At 32.1% G+C, this 14,598-nt stretch overlaps 1 protein-coding gene and 1 non-coding gene across 2 annotated transcripts; one reads left to right on the forward strand and one right to left on the reverse strand.

Annotated features, from left to right (window-relative positions):
- Window positions 1-2,176: 2,176 nt before the first annotated feature.
- Window positions 2,177-2,281, reverse strand: LOC112534934. Its single transcript, XR_003079154.1, has one exon. It is a non-coding gene; the product is annotated as a small nucleolar RNA R71 (small nucleolar RNA).
- A 1,107-nt stretch (window positions 2,282-3,388) lies between these two features.
- LOC107261290 lies at window positions 3,389-4,870 on the forward strand. Its single transcript, XM_015719551.2, has 3 exons — window positions 3,389-3,701; window positions 3,786-3,953; window positions 4,749-4,870. The coding sequence occupies exons 1-3, from the start codon at window positions 3,389-3,391 to the stop codon at window positions 4,868-4,870; spliced, it is 603 nt and encodes a 200-aa protein (XP_015575037.2).
- The last annotated feature ends 9,728 nt before the right edge of the window (window positions 4,871-14,598 follow it).

The raw sequence follows: 14,598 nt of genomic DNA on the forward strand, positions 1-14,598 counted from the left end.
TTGATAGTTTAGACTTTTTCCAAGTCCCAGTGCCTTTCATTATCGAGTTGGATCGTGACACATGGAGAAAATAGTATTTGTTAATTTTCTAAGCAAATATGTCTAAAGCACTCCTTGAAGAGAAACATGCAAGAAGAAACGGATTTTTTTTTTTAATTTACAGTGGGTTTGGAGAAGAATGTAATTTCTTTTTCTATTCAAAAGGTGTTTTAAGAAACAAGTAGATCATCAAAATTTTAATTTTAATATCTTATTAACTTCTATTACCACAGGAGAGTGATTTTGAAAAAAGAAATAAATTGGGTTTAATTTTGTAAATTAGATAAAATTGCTAAACAGTCCAAAATTCAGATTTTTTCTAAATAATTAAGTAAAGGGAAATAATTTTTTTCCATGTCAGAAAGATAATCTGATTTCTCAAACTTAGTATTCGCAAGTGTACGAGCTGAATGATAGTACGGGCAAGTTCACTATGAGATTGATATCACAAGGAACTGTAGAGAATATATTATAAAGATTAACTGTCACACAAAGAATACTGAAAAATAAATTTAACACTCTAAGCCAATATTTTGAGAATAGATTAATGTCTATAAAAGAAATTAAATAAACTATAAAGTAAAGATGTAAATGGAATGATTAATGTAAACTATATAAAATAGTATTTAGTCTAGGCAATACTTAGTAATCCCCTTATTTTCCTTTAAGCCCATATATAATGAATGAGATGCTGATGTGCCTTTTTCCTAAGTCACTCAAACTAATAATGCAACATAGGGTTTGTATACCAACATAGATTAAAATAAAGATGGTGTTTCTAATACATTTAACCTAAATATTTTATAATAAATATTATTATTAAAGCCCATTTATGTCTCGCAAGGTCCAATTTAAGTCCATTTATGAATATTTAGCTTATATTTTCCCTTTTTGGCTATTAACACCTAAAATTAGACGATAAAGCTAAAGTAAGGCAGTAAGCATATAATTTTGCATATTATGTATATAAAACATACCAATAAATCACTAAAAGACCTTAGATATAATATGAACCTATCAAATACCCCCACACTTAAACCTTTACTTATCCTTAAGTAAATAGCGACTTAAGAATTAACCCTTGCAAAAACAATGAAGAAAAAGAATCTCACTGATGCAAAATATTATACCAATCCAAGAAAACTTGAATTATAAATTTTTTCTTAAAAAGATGTAAACTCAATCATAATTAGTCAAAAGATTCAAGCATCCTTGTCTACATATGTTTTACAACAAATAGCCTAACTCATCTTCAAAGAATACAACTTTGAAGCATAATCCCAATTATCATAACTCTATTCAAAAATGTGAAACCTTCATTCTTAATAAGAGATCAATAGGCATTTATATTTCTCACTTGCTTTTCAAGCTCTTATTTTTTTTTCTTCTTTGCTTTATACCCCTTGAATTTTTATCTTTTTATTTGGGGATTATTTTCTTTCTTAAGATGTCAAGCCTTTTTATGCAAATACAAACATGGGTAATGAATCCACCTGGTTACTCAACAAACATATATCAAGATGTTTTGCATATTCATAATTTTAATTGCCTTTTTATGAAAAAATCGACATTGGTGATGAAGATCTCCAGTTACTAAGAAACCAAAATAAGCAGAGTAGATTATAAAACTTAGAGCTTTAACTTGCCCATATCATATCTCACAATCTTGGGCAAGCCAAGAAGAAGAAGAATTTGAAGAAAAGCTAGAAGAAGAATTTGAAGAAGAGGTTGAAATAATAACTAATGACCAAGGACAAGTAGTAGCTGAAAGGTAAATAGCTATGACGGGTTATGTTCGTCTATAATTGGTAACACCACTTCATGCATAGTTCTAGGTGATGCATCTAGGAATTATGAACTTAAGAACATCCATTTTAATATGCTCTATCCATTCTATGGTATGCCTAGTGAAGATGCATTAACATTTATTAGAGAATTATATGCTATAGTTCATACATTTCCATTATCCATACTAAATTAGGACCAATTAAGGATGCAATATTTTTCTTACTCATTAGAAGAAAAAATGAAGGCTTGGTTGATGACCTTGCCTCCTAATTCTTTGAGAAGTTGAGAAGTTGGAAAGAAGTATATTAAAAATTTATAAATAAATTTTACTCACATCAAAAGATTAAAGAGTTAAGGGCTGAAATTTCCAACTTTTATCAAAAGGATACTGAATCCTTTCATGAAGCATGAGATTGCTTCAAGTCACTTTTATTACAATACCCACAACATAGATACCAACTTCTTGTAACTAGCCAATCATTCTATGATGGTTTAACTCAATAATATCAATGTATGGTTGATAATGCAGTTACTGATGAGGTTTATGATATCTTTGAGATGTTAGGAGCCAATTCACAATAAAAGAGTGTGAGAATAAAAAGAGTAGGATGAATGAAGTCGTGTCTAATAATGAGATGGCTATGCAAATAGTTGAGTTAACTAAACAAGTTAAAATACTTGCTTCAACTAAGAATGTACTAAGTAATAAAGTTTGTGGTATATGTGGTGTTTATGGTCATGGTGCTACTGTTTGCTCATCTTTTGACAATTATGCAGGAAATGATTATGAACATGTTAACTTGATGGAATCTTATTAGCCTAGGTAACCTAGGAATAATCCGTATTCCAACACTTATAATCCAGGTTGGAGAAACCATCCAAATTTTTTTTGGAGAAATAATGACCATAATCCACCATAGTTATTACGGAATCAAAATCAGCCCCAATATCAAAACCAAGAGCTTCAATACCCAAGAAATCAAAATCTTCCATTCCAAAATCAAGGAAAAGCTTCTTAAAGAAAACCAAGCTTGGAGGAAATGCTCCATTCTTTTATGACAGCTACCCATGATAGAATGGAGAGGAATGAAAAGAAAATAGATTCCATTAAAGCTTCAATGAAATAATTGAAAATTCAAATTGAGCAAATTGCTGAAGCTGTACAAGAAAACAAGAAAGAAAAATTGCCAAGTCAACCTCAACAAGCCAAAGTCATCAGCATTCTAAAAGATGGTGAGTTATTTGATAATAATGTTGAAACCATAATAGAGAAAGATTCTTCTTATGCAGGTACATCAAAAGAAGATGGATTAGTTGTTGTGAAAATAACTGAAGGAGTTGTATAAAGAAGAAAGAGTAGAGCCCAATCTTGAGCAAAAGAAGAAAGATAAGAAGGCATTTTCAGGACCTAAGTTCCATAAGGCACCTGAACCTTATAAGCCTCCTATTCCATTCCCTAATAGATTGAAAGAAAGCAAACAAGATAAGTAATTTTCTAAAAATCTTTGATATGCTTTCTAAAGTTAACATAAATTTACCTTTATTGGATGTTATTATAAATATGCCAGCTTATGCCAAGTTCTTTAAAGAGCTTAATTCCAATAAAAGGAGATATGAGAATAATGAAAAAGTTATTGTCTCTGAAATAGCAAGTTCCGTTCTCCAAGAACAATTATCCCCTAAGATGAAAAATTATGGGAGCTTTACCATTGATATTACAATGGAGGATAAGAAAGTTGCTAAAGCCATGTTGGATTTAGGAGCAAGTATCAACTTGATTCCATATTCAATATATGCACAACTTGACTTGAGAGAATTGAAACTAACTATCATTTCTCTACAACTAGCTAATAGATCTATTAAGTATGCAAGAGGTATAGTGGAGGATTTGCTGATTTAGGTAGGTAAACTGATAATCCTTACTAACTTTGTGGTTCTTAATATGGAAAATACACCAGCAATGAATAAGGAGCAAACAATACTCCTTAGTAGACCTTTTATGGCAACTACCAAAACAGTTATTGATGTGCACAATGGGAAGCCGACTATGACAATCTTGGGAGAGACTGTAGGATTTAAAGTGTTTGATTCTCTAGCTCTATTTCCTAGCACTTCAATTGATGAATGTTCATATGTTGATTGTTTGGATTATTTTGTATATGAAACATACTTACATAATAGGAATGATAAGTTAGAGTTGCATTAATATTGGAAAAAAATAAAAGAAATCTTAAATAAGGAAGTCCCAAACTTTCATGATAAGTTAGATGAAGTTATTCCAATATCACTTAATGAAAGCACTATTGAACCTTTAGATTCTCCCATTGAAAATGAAATAGAAATTATTAATGAACCACTTAAACTTGAGCTTTTGGAGTTTATTAACACACTTAAATATTTTCCTTAAGAGAGAAGAATACATACCCAGTAATTGTAGCTTTTGATCTTTCCCCTTCAAAAGAAGAGACAACTATTAGAGAGTTAAGAAAACTTAAAAAAGCCATTGGGTGGAGAATCTCTAACATTAAGGGAATTAGTCTAACTATGTGTATACATAAAATAATCTTAGAAGACAATGCCAAGGCTGTTAGAGATATCCAAAGAAGGTTTAATCCTAACATGAAAGAGGTGGTGAAAAAGAAAGTCTAAAAACTATTGGATGGATATTATATACCCAATAGTTGATAGTAATTGGGTAAGTCCTGTTCATGTAGTGCTTAGGAAGTCAGATATTATAGTCTTTAAGAATAAAAAGGAGGAGTTAATTCCCACAAGAATGACTACAGGGTGGAGAATGTGTATTGACTATAGGAAGCTAAACGCTGTAATAAAGAAGGATCATTTTCCCCTTCCTTTTATTAATCAAATTTTAGAGTGTTTAGCAGGACATGTATTTTACTGTTTTCTTGATGGACTTTCAGGCTATTATCAAGTACCCGTTGCATATAAAGATCAAAAGAAGACAACTTTCACATGTTCTTTTGGAACTTTTGCATTTATAAAGATACCATTTGGACTTTGCAATGCACTTGCAACATTCTAGAGATTTATGCTTTCTATTTTCTCTAATATATTAGAAGATTGCATCAAGGTATTTATGGATGATTTTTCAGTTTTTGACTTTTCATTTGATGCATGTCTAAATAATTTAACTCGTGTGCTTGAAAGATACATTGCGTGTAATTTGATTTTGAGTTGGGAAAAAGAGCCATTTTATTGTCAAATATGGTATTATGCTAGGACATGTCATTTCTAGTAAAAGTATCAAAGTTGATAAGGCAAAGATTAATTTAATTGCTAAATTGCCTCCGCCTACTTCAGTAAAGGGCATTAGAAGTTTTCTTGGTCATGTAAGATTTTATAGGCGTTTTATTAAATATTTTTCTAAAATTTCTCGCCCTTTAACTTAGTTGCTGGCTAAGGATGTTAACTTTGTCTTTGATGATGCATACATGTATGCTTTTAATACTTTGAAAGAAAAGTTGACTGGTGCACCTGTTATTATGGCAGTTGATTAGTCTCTTCCTTTTGAATTAATGTGTAATGCGTCTAATTATGCTATAGGAGCAATTCTAGGCCAAAGAGTTGATAAAGATCTCCATGTCATATATTATGCTAGTAAAACTCTTGATGATACCCAAATGAACTATTCAACAACTGAAAAATAATTTCTAGCTGTTGTGTTTTCATTAGACAAATTTAGATCTTACTTGGTAGGATCTAAAGTTATAGTTCATTCAGATCATGTAGCTTTAAGATATATTTTAACTAAGGCTAATACTAAACCATGGATTATTAGGTGGGTACTTTTATTGCAAGAATTTGATATAGAACGGGTAATGAAAATGTGGTTATTGATCACCTTTCTAGGTTGATTTCTGATTTTGATAACCTTGGTTATAAAAAGGTAATTAATGAGACCTTTCCTTAATGAACAATTTTTTATTGTAAATCATGAGCCATGGTATGCTGACATTATAAATTACTTGGCTTATGGTATCATGAGACCTGATTTAATATGGTAAGAAAAGAAAATATTTTTATCTATTTATAGACATTATTATTGGGATGACCCCTATTTGTTTAAACATTATTCAGATCAAATGATTAGAAGATGTATTCCTGAGGACGAGCAACAAAGAATTCTTGCTTTTTGCCATGAGATGCATTGTGGAGGTCATTTTGGTGGTAAGAAAATAGCCTACAAGGTTCTTCAGTCAGGTTTCTTTTGGCCTTCGTTATTTAAAGATGCTAATATTTTTTGTAATAAATGTGATAGATGCCAAAGAAGTGGGGATATTAGTAAAAGAAATGAAATGTCTTAAACTTTTAATCTTGTGATTGAATTGTTTGATGTGTGGGGCATTGATTTTATGAGACCTTTTCCATTTTCTTATGGTTATTAATATATACTCGTTGCTATTGATTATGTGTCTAAATGGGTGGAAGCAATTGCTACTCGAACTAATGATGTTAATACTGTATTCATATTTGTAAAGAAATTTTTTTTTAGCAAATTTGGGACATCTATAGCTATCATTAGAGATAGGAGAACCTATTTTTGCAATAAGGCATTTGGCACCTTACTTAAGAAATATGGAGTAACTCATAGAGTTTCAACTCCTTATCACCCATAAACATTAGGACATGTGGAAGTTAGTAATAGGCAAATTAAGTCAATACTAGATAAATCAGTGTGGCCACCTAGAAAAGATTGGGTTGTACACTTAAACAATGCCCTTTGGGCATATCACACTACGTATAAGACATCAATTGGAATGAGTCCTTATAGACCAGTTTATGGTAAGGCTTGCCATTTGCTAGTCGAATTAGAACATAAAGCCTACTAGGCTATTAAAGAGCTTGATATGGACTTAACCAAGGCAGGTGAAGAGTGCCTATTGCACTTAAATGAGCTAGAAGAAATCATAGTGAAGCATATGAGAATGCTAAACTATCACGACCCCATCTGTGGGCCCGTGACCGGCGCTAGGGAATGGGTAGGCGTAAGGCCACCAAAACCATAGCAAGCCTGACCATTCGCTAACTCCATCAAAGTATAATCTCGAGTATGTACTTTATAACACTATTTTATAACTAATTTTTAACCATCTAGATATTATATATTTCATCCAGTCTGCCAGCATAAATAGGAAGTACTTGAATTTACATGCCATTACAGAATGATAGGTTTGAAATTACTACTGCGGAGAATATAGAATTTATAAAATTAAACATACCAATAAAATTAGTTACATTAAATCCGGAGGTGAAGGAAGTCGGGATGCTAGAGAAGGAAGTCGGGATGCTAGAGGAAAAAAAACTGTAGGAAACTAACAAACACCTGAAAAACAGTTAAATTTGAGACTGTTAGTCTTGAGAGTGAGTTAAAATCATATATCTACAAATAAACACAACCACTTTAATAAAATATTTTTTTAATCAAATAAAATATTAGTGTAAAAAATGTGTCATGCCATAATTCAATAAAATATATTTTACGTGCTATGGGATGAGTACCTCAGCAGAACCCTAACCCCAATACTAACAGCCTTAGCCTTTCGGCTCTCTCACTCCAATAGGACTGGCACTCAGATAGCGGAGCTTGACCAGGGTCCTTATATCCAGTCTGGTCACTTAATTTCTAATAAAGCCGGCGCTCAGAGCAACGCTGGACCAGGAACCTTTAATCCGGCACTCAAACTCTACATATCCCAGAGAGTTGAACTCGACCAGGGCAAGTCTTAAAATATTCTTTTACTACATGTCTCAGGTTTATACCGGTGCACATGTGGTCCTAATGCAACCTGTCAGGTGGCATGTTCTACTGCCGTCTCATCCCGACTCAACATGCATTCAAAATATCAATGATATAGAAAATGGCATAGGAATAGTAAATAAATCAATAATTTAAATCTTTAAATCAATAAATCATAATTGCTATATAAAACTTAGCATGACACGGTATAGCAGATATATGACTTTAACTCACAATTCTAATGACCCCCTTGCTTTGCTCCTATGCCTCGGTGGAGCGAGTTGAAATGATGGATTATCTATTCACGGGAATAGTTTAATCAATAAAAGTAAGAAATTTAATAAATAACCCTAGACCTAAACTCCTAGAATTAACTATCTAAGAATCTCGACTCGGAAGAATTCTATTGACAATTCAGCAAAACTTCACTTAAAATACGGATGTTTACCCCCCGTATAACTGGTACAGGACCTGCTAGAAACAATTCTAATATTCATCAATTAATTAACGGGAGTCGGGCCACCAAAACTACATTATCTTTTCCTGATTCCGCAACACATCACAGATCACAATTATTGGCAGATGGTATGACACATTATTATTTTGCTAATCAATTCACACATAATTTTTCTAGTATACAATACTATAATTAATCAAATAACTTTTAATTAACAATCTATAAAATCAACGGGTAGAGAATTACTGAGATGCTTGATAAATCGGTCGACTCGCCTTTAGCCGCCGGAGTCCAATCGATGATCCGAGCGCGCATATAGACTCGAAATAACACACAGACAATGATTCTAGCATCTGATTCTTCGATTTAGTCCCCGACCATCCGGAGAAAATCACAAACAGTATCGACCATCGATTTTCAAATAGAGTCCGATCGCTGCAAAATTAGTGCCATTGGAAAGCTTGAGCTGAGGGGAGTTCATCCATGAACGCCGATCGACCATAACTCACCGGAGATGGCCGAAAATGTCTGAAAACTCGGTTGTCTTCACTTCATCGGAACTCTCTTCTCCGCTCACCATTGCCGATGTTGCTGCCCCCATTAGAAAGCCCTTCTTCACCATTTCGCCATTAATGCCGACGGAAGCTTCTCCCTTCTTCCTCCTCTTCTTCAATCTCCTTCTATTTTCTTTCTTTTCTTATCGCAAAATGGCCCCTCAATTTTTACTTAATAACCATTTAGTGCCTCATTCTTTTTAATTACTTACTATTATCCCCTACAAAATTCTTGCTTAACCCTCCAGCTTTTCTTTAGTATTTCAATTAAGCCCCTAACTACTTAATTTGGGCCAAATTAAAATTATTAAAAATAGAGAGTTACTTATTTACCCTTGCTTTTAATGGTGAAATTACTAAAATTTCCTTATCGACATATTTAATTACAAAAATACTAACCTTAAAATTCTCATGTAAACCCCATTATTAATACAATTATATTTTTAGCCCTTATTTCATAATTAATTGTCAAATTAATCCTAACACTTAATTAACTTAACTAATCAATTTGTTAACTATTTCCAATTTGATCCAACACCACCATTCCTCAATAAATTCTTTTATAATAATATTATTTACTATTTCTTTCATAACTTTCAAATATAATATTTAATTCATATATTCATATTGAGAGAAAATTGAGTGTGACCTATACATATATAAAATATAATTTATCCTCTATGGAATTCACTTAATTAATTTCTTGAAAAAATCAAACTAATTAGATATAGATAAATAAATCCATTTATTTTTATCTAGCATTAAAATTCTATTTTAAATCATCCCAATTCAATTAATTAAAATTGAATTAAATAAAAATTCTTGTTAGTTATTGCCATTATTATTATTAAAAAAAAATTCGGGTATTACATAAACTATACAAAGAAAAGACCAAAAGGCAACATGACAAGAATTTACTTCATAAGTCTTTTGTCCCTAGAATGAAAGTTCTATTATTTAACTCATGTTTTAAACTTTTTTCAGAAAAGCTTAAATCAAGATAGAATGGCCCCTTCGAAGTAGTAACAGTATTCCCCCATACTGCGGTAGAATTATGCAACAATAAAATACAAGAGCAATTCAAAGTAAATGGCCATTGTTTAAAGCCATATCATGAGGCAATGCTATATGGACATGAGTGGAGTGTATTGATGCACTATCAACTTGAGCTCCACTCGACAATGTTCAGCTATAGACAATAAATTTAGTAATTGTATATTATATATTTAGTATTTTCTAATATTTTATGCTTTAAATTTTAATTGTACAGTATCTTTACTTTTGTTTTTTAGAACCTGCAATAGATTCAAGTATCCTAGTACCTGCATGGATCATCAAGTACAAAAGAGAAACTTCATGTGGTAACACTAAATTTACTAGTCAATATTGTGCTTTAAATGTTCATTAAATTTTGTGTATTGCATACCTGTTATTTATTCTTAGTATATGCTTCATAATTGTTAATTATATAGCATACAAATGTATAGAATTATATAGGACTAGGATTTATGTTTTCTTATAGGAGCTATTTTAAAATTTCCTTTATTCTCATAGCTCTTAATAATCATGAACTCTAGGAAAGGAAGTGTCAAGAAGGAAGTAAATTCTCCACTACCTTCAGTACCAGCAAATTACTCTATACTAAAATCTAAGCCACTAAGCTCAAGACTCGCCTCTAGGAAATTTGGAAAAATTAGAAGGAGGGCGCCTACACCATTCCCTTCACCATCAATTCCATATGGTTTAAGAAGAACTTCAAAGCATGAGGAAAGAGCTAGAAGGACCAGACCTACAACATTCCCTCCACTTGAATTTTCCAAAGATTGGCGCCCAAGAAAAAGGCTTAAGACGGAGTACGACCTTACGCCCGAAGAGATCACCGCCTTTTATGCCTATCATAGAGCTTACTCAAGATTAATGGAAAGGCCACTCACTCTTGAGAAAATAATCAAAATTGAAAAATCTAAAAGAAAGTATCAAGAAAAATATCTAATTGTTGACATCTCTTCGGGAGGAAAAGATGTGAAGGAGAATAGTGAAAATGAGTATAGAAGTGAGTGCGAAATAAGCATATATCCAAAAAGGGGTCGGAGGAGTCTAAGGAAGTATGAATATGTCATACCTGAGCTAATCATTGTCCAAAAGAGGTCGTGGATGCCTAATGAAGGATGGCACACCACCAACAACAAAAAGAGGGAGAGGATGCCCAAGGAAATATAACTAGTTTAGGACTTAGTAATTTCCCATTAGTTTGCTTGTCTTCAGTTAGAATTTACTTTTATTTTTAGTCATCTTAGTTAGGATTTAGATTTTTAAATTTTTAAATTTTATTTTTTTGTTTAAGTTATTAATAAAGTTTAAATTTTAGTATAATTTTCCTAATCCTTTAGTTTAAGTTATTTAATTAATTTATATTTTTAACATTTATTAATGGCACTTAATTACATAGTTATCATTAAACTAACACCCCTTGAATATATAAAAGTTAGTAAGAAATCATTCAAAAACTACATAGAAAAAAATATTTTTGAAGCGAGCCACATTGCGACAGCGAGAATTTTGCACGGGCCCGTAGCAGAGGCACGACAGGAACATCATGGGCCCGCACGAGTGCACCAGCAGCTAGTAGGAGTAAGAGCCACTGCGGAAGCCTCCATGACCAGGCCAGACACAACAAGTAGGAGGGCGTGGGTCCTCTGCGAGGCGTGGGCCGCTCGATGCACCACGAGGTGCAGTAGCTCCCACGAGTTTGGCAGGCGCACACGACAAGAACTGAAGATGTTGGCTGCGAGGCGTGGAACCTGCACAGCAGGATGAGCAGCGGGACGCAGAGCGACCAACGATTAAGGGTACAGTTGCTGCCTCATAAGAGTCATGGATCCAAAGGAGCCGCTAGGCGTGGGCGATGATGATGTAGGCTAAAAATCTATTTTTTTTATAATTAATTTTAATTAATTATTTATTTATTTATTAAATTGATTTCTGGGTATATTTATATAAGAGAAAAGAGAAGAGAAATTTAATTTAGTACATAATAAATAATTAAATAAGTAATTTATTTTAACTAAAATACTAAATTCCTAAACCCTAAACCTCCCTTATAAATAGATCTCTTTCTCTCTCTCACATTACTCTCCTTCATTAATACAAAATTCAAGTTTTCTCTCTCCTCGTTTTATTTTTTCTTTCTTCACAAATCTACACTTTTCTCTCAAGTTCTAAAAGATTTCTCATTCATAATTAACACTAAACCTTCTATACATCTCAAAAAGAAAAAAGACCGCTGCAAAGACAAGAATAAGGAAAGACAAAGGCAAGGAGATAGCCTTAAGCACCAATGAAGAAGAACCAATCTTAATGGCCACCTATAGAGCTCCTTTTGACATTTACACTCATGAGGAGGGTAATAGATTCTTAAGCCTTATCGCAAGAGAGCAAGTTCCATGTAAGTTCTTGGATGTCCCTGCAGTTATTAAATAAAATATTTTTGAGAGAATGAGGATCCTTTTAGATAGATTAGGTTGGAAGGATTTTGCTTTTAAAGCACTACCATCATATAATAAGTTGAGTCTAGAGTTTTTCACAACTCTATAATATGACCCTTCTAATAATAAGGAGACTAAGGTTAGATTATTTAGGCATATTATACTATTACTTGTGATACTATTGTGCAAGCCTTAGGGTTAAAGAAGGGAGGTATATGTAAAGAACACCATAAATTTGAAATTGGCAAGTTTTGGAAGAAACTAACGGGTCAAGATAAACATGATATCAATAACATGCCAAATAATATCTTCCATGATCATTGTTATTTGCTTATTTCAAAGTTTATGCATATAGGCATATTTGGTAGGAAAGAGACAAGCAAGATGACAAAACAAGAACTAAATTTTTTTATGGCGCTTAGACAACCATAAATCTATATCCTCTGTGTATTTTATTATGGAAAGCTTATTGAAGACACCGGCTACACCCAAAAATTGTATTGATTTAGGATATATCATTATGAGTCTAGCTATTCATCTTTGTGCCTTTGATCAGAGCATTCCTCATTTGAAGAACTACCATCTTTGGAGAATTTGATGTTAATGCTTTGGTGAGAGCTAATTTGCTTAATTGTCATAGTGGACCAATATTTTTTAATTCGGGATCAAGTATGGGAGGTAGTACTAGTACGGCTAGAGATGAGCCACTAAGAGAGGAAAGTGAAGAAGAATCAAATCATGAGGGAAGTAGAGAGCAAGAATGGGGTAGTCAAGTTTGGCACTAAGTATTGGACCAATTGCAAACAATGAACACCAATCTTAACCAAAGGCTCGACGCATCCGATTCTCGCTTGGCTAATATGGAGAGGAGCCAATGCCGATAAGCCTACAAGCTCGATTGCTATTTCGAATAGGTTGACTTTGATGCTCATCATTGATTTTAGTTTTTGTATTAGGACTTTTATTATTATGTTTCTAGAACTTAGCTATCTAGCTATCTCAGGAAATTTCTTTTTGCTTTTAGCTACTTTAGGATTGCTATGTTTTCTTGCTAATTAGGATTTCTTTTATGAATTTGTTTTGTAATTATAACTTTATGATTATGTTTTAATTTCAATATTTTATTTTAACTAATGTATTACTTATCAATAATGTTTCTTTAAGATTATTTAAGGTGATTATGAGATGATGCTTATTTGAGTACATATGGCAACCGAGTGGCACTCCAACTTACTAAGGAAGTATTCTATCTTTTTATCCATTATTTGTTTATTCGTATATGCTTAAGACATTGAGGGCAATGTCAAAAATAAGTATGAGGGAGGAGAATGAGAATAATTTCTTTATTTTATTTAGATATGCTATATATTTAGTAACTTTTGATTAATTTTTATAAAATTTTAAATGTTTTTACTTAGCTTTTTGTTATTATTTTATATAAAGAATCAATGAAAGAATGCTATTATGTTGATCCTTGAGTTCCTGAATTGATTTTTAAACATATATAAATGTGAACTCATGAGTTATTTACACTTCAATGATCAAGTATTCATTTTTTGCATATGGACATGATGAGCAGTTTAGCAAATTTGAGATTGGTATAATTAGAAGTGTATGATTTAGGTTATTATTTTCTTATTATTATATCCTAGTCTTGGAGGTACAAACTCACTCTCTACTTTTTGATCTTCTTCTGCCTTTTTAACAACTAACCTTGATGAATCACCTGATCTTGTTTCCTGCTAGGCATACAAAATCAAAAGAAAAATTTCAGATCTAAAACTTGAAAGCAAATTTTAAAGACAAAACAAAAACACATAAAAGAATAACATACAAAAACACAAGAAACAAAACTTCACAATTTATCAATATAATATTAACACAGTTCCCAGTAATGGTGCCAAAAGACTTGATGTCTCAAACTTAGTACTTGCAAGTCTACGAACCGAATGATAGTACGAGCAAGTTCACCATGAGGTCAATCTCAGAAGAAACTTAGAGCATGTATTATAAAGACTAACTATCACATAAACAATATTAAAATATAAATCAAAACACTCTAAGCCAATGTTTTGAGAATAGATTAATGTTTATAAACGAAATCTAATAAACTATAAAGTAAAGATGCAAATGGAATGATTATTGTAAACTATATGATAAAATAGTATTTAGTCTAGCCAATACTTAGTAATCCCTTTATTTTCTCCTTTAAGCCCACATCTAATGAATGAGATGGTGAAGTGTCTTTTCCCTAAGTCACTCAAACTAATGATGCAACCTAGGTTTCTTATACAAATATAGATTAAAGTAAAGATGGTATCTCTAATACATTTAACCTAAAGATTTTCATAACAAATATTATTATTAAATCGATATGATGGTCAACCAATAATAATAGATAAAACTAATAAAGTTATGAAGGTAAAAAAATTATTCATTAAACTCATAAATAAATAAGGTTCATACATAAGTAAAAAGCTAAACTAAACACTTAAATGGAAATTAGCCTGACATATT

This window comes from Ricinus communis, chromosome 2, assembly GCF_019578655.1.
Source record: "Ricinus communis isolate WT05 ecotype wild-type chromosome 2, ASM1957865v1, whole genome shotgun sequence".
Classification (NCBI taxonomy): Eukaryota; Viridiplantae; Streptophyta; class Magnoliopsida; order Malpighiales; family Euphorbiaceae; genus Ricinus; species Ricinus communis.

Excerpts from the sequence above, each read along its gene's own strand:
- LOC107261290 (XM_015719551.2), top strand. The coding sequence starts at position 3,389 with ATGCCAGCTTATGCCAAGTTCTTTAAAGAGCTTAATTCCAATAAAAGG. Across the intron at positions 3,702-3,785 it reads ATCTATTAAGTATGCAAGAG|CAATGAATAAGGAGCAAACA; the intron begins GTATAGTGGAGG and ends AAAATACACCAG. Across the intron at positions 3,954-4,748 it reads TAGCACTTCAATTGATGAAT|GCTATTATCAAGTACCCGTT; the intron begins GTTCATATGTTG and ends ATGGACTTTCAG.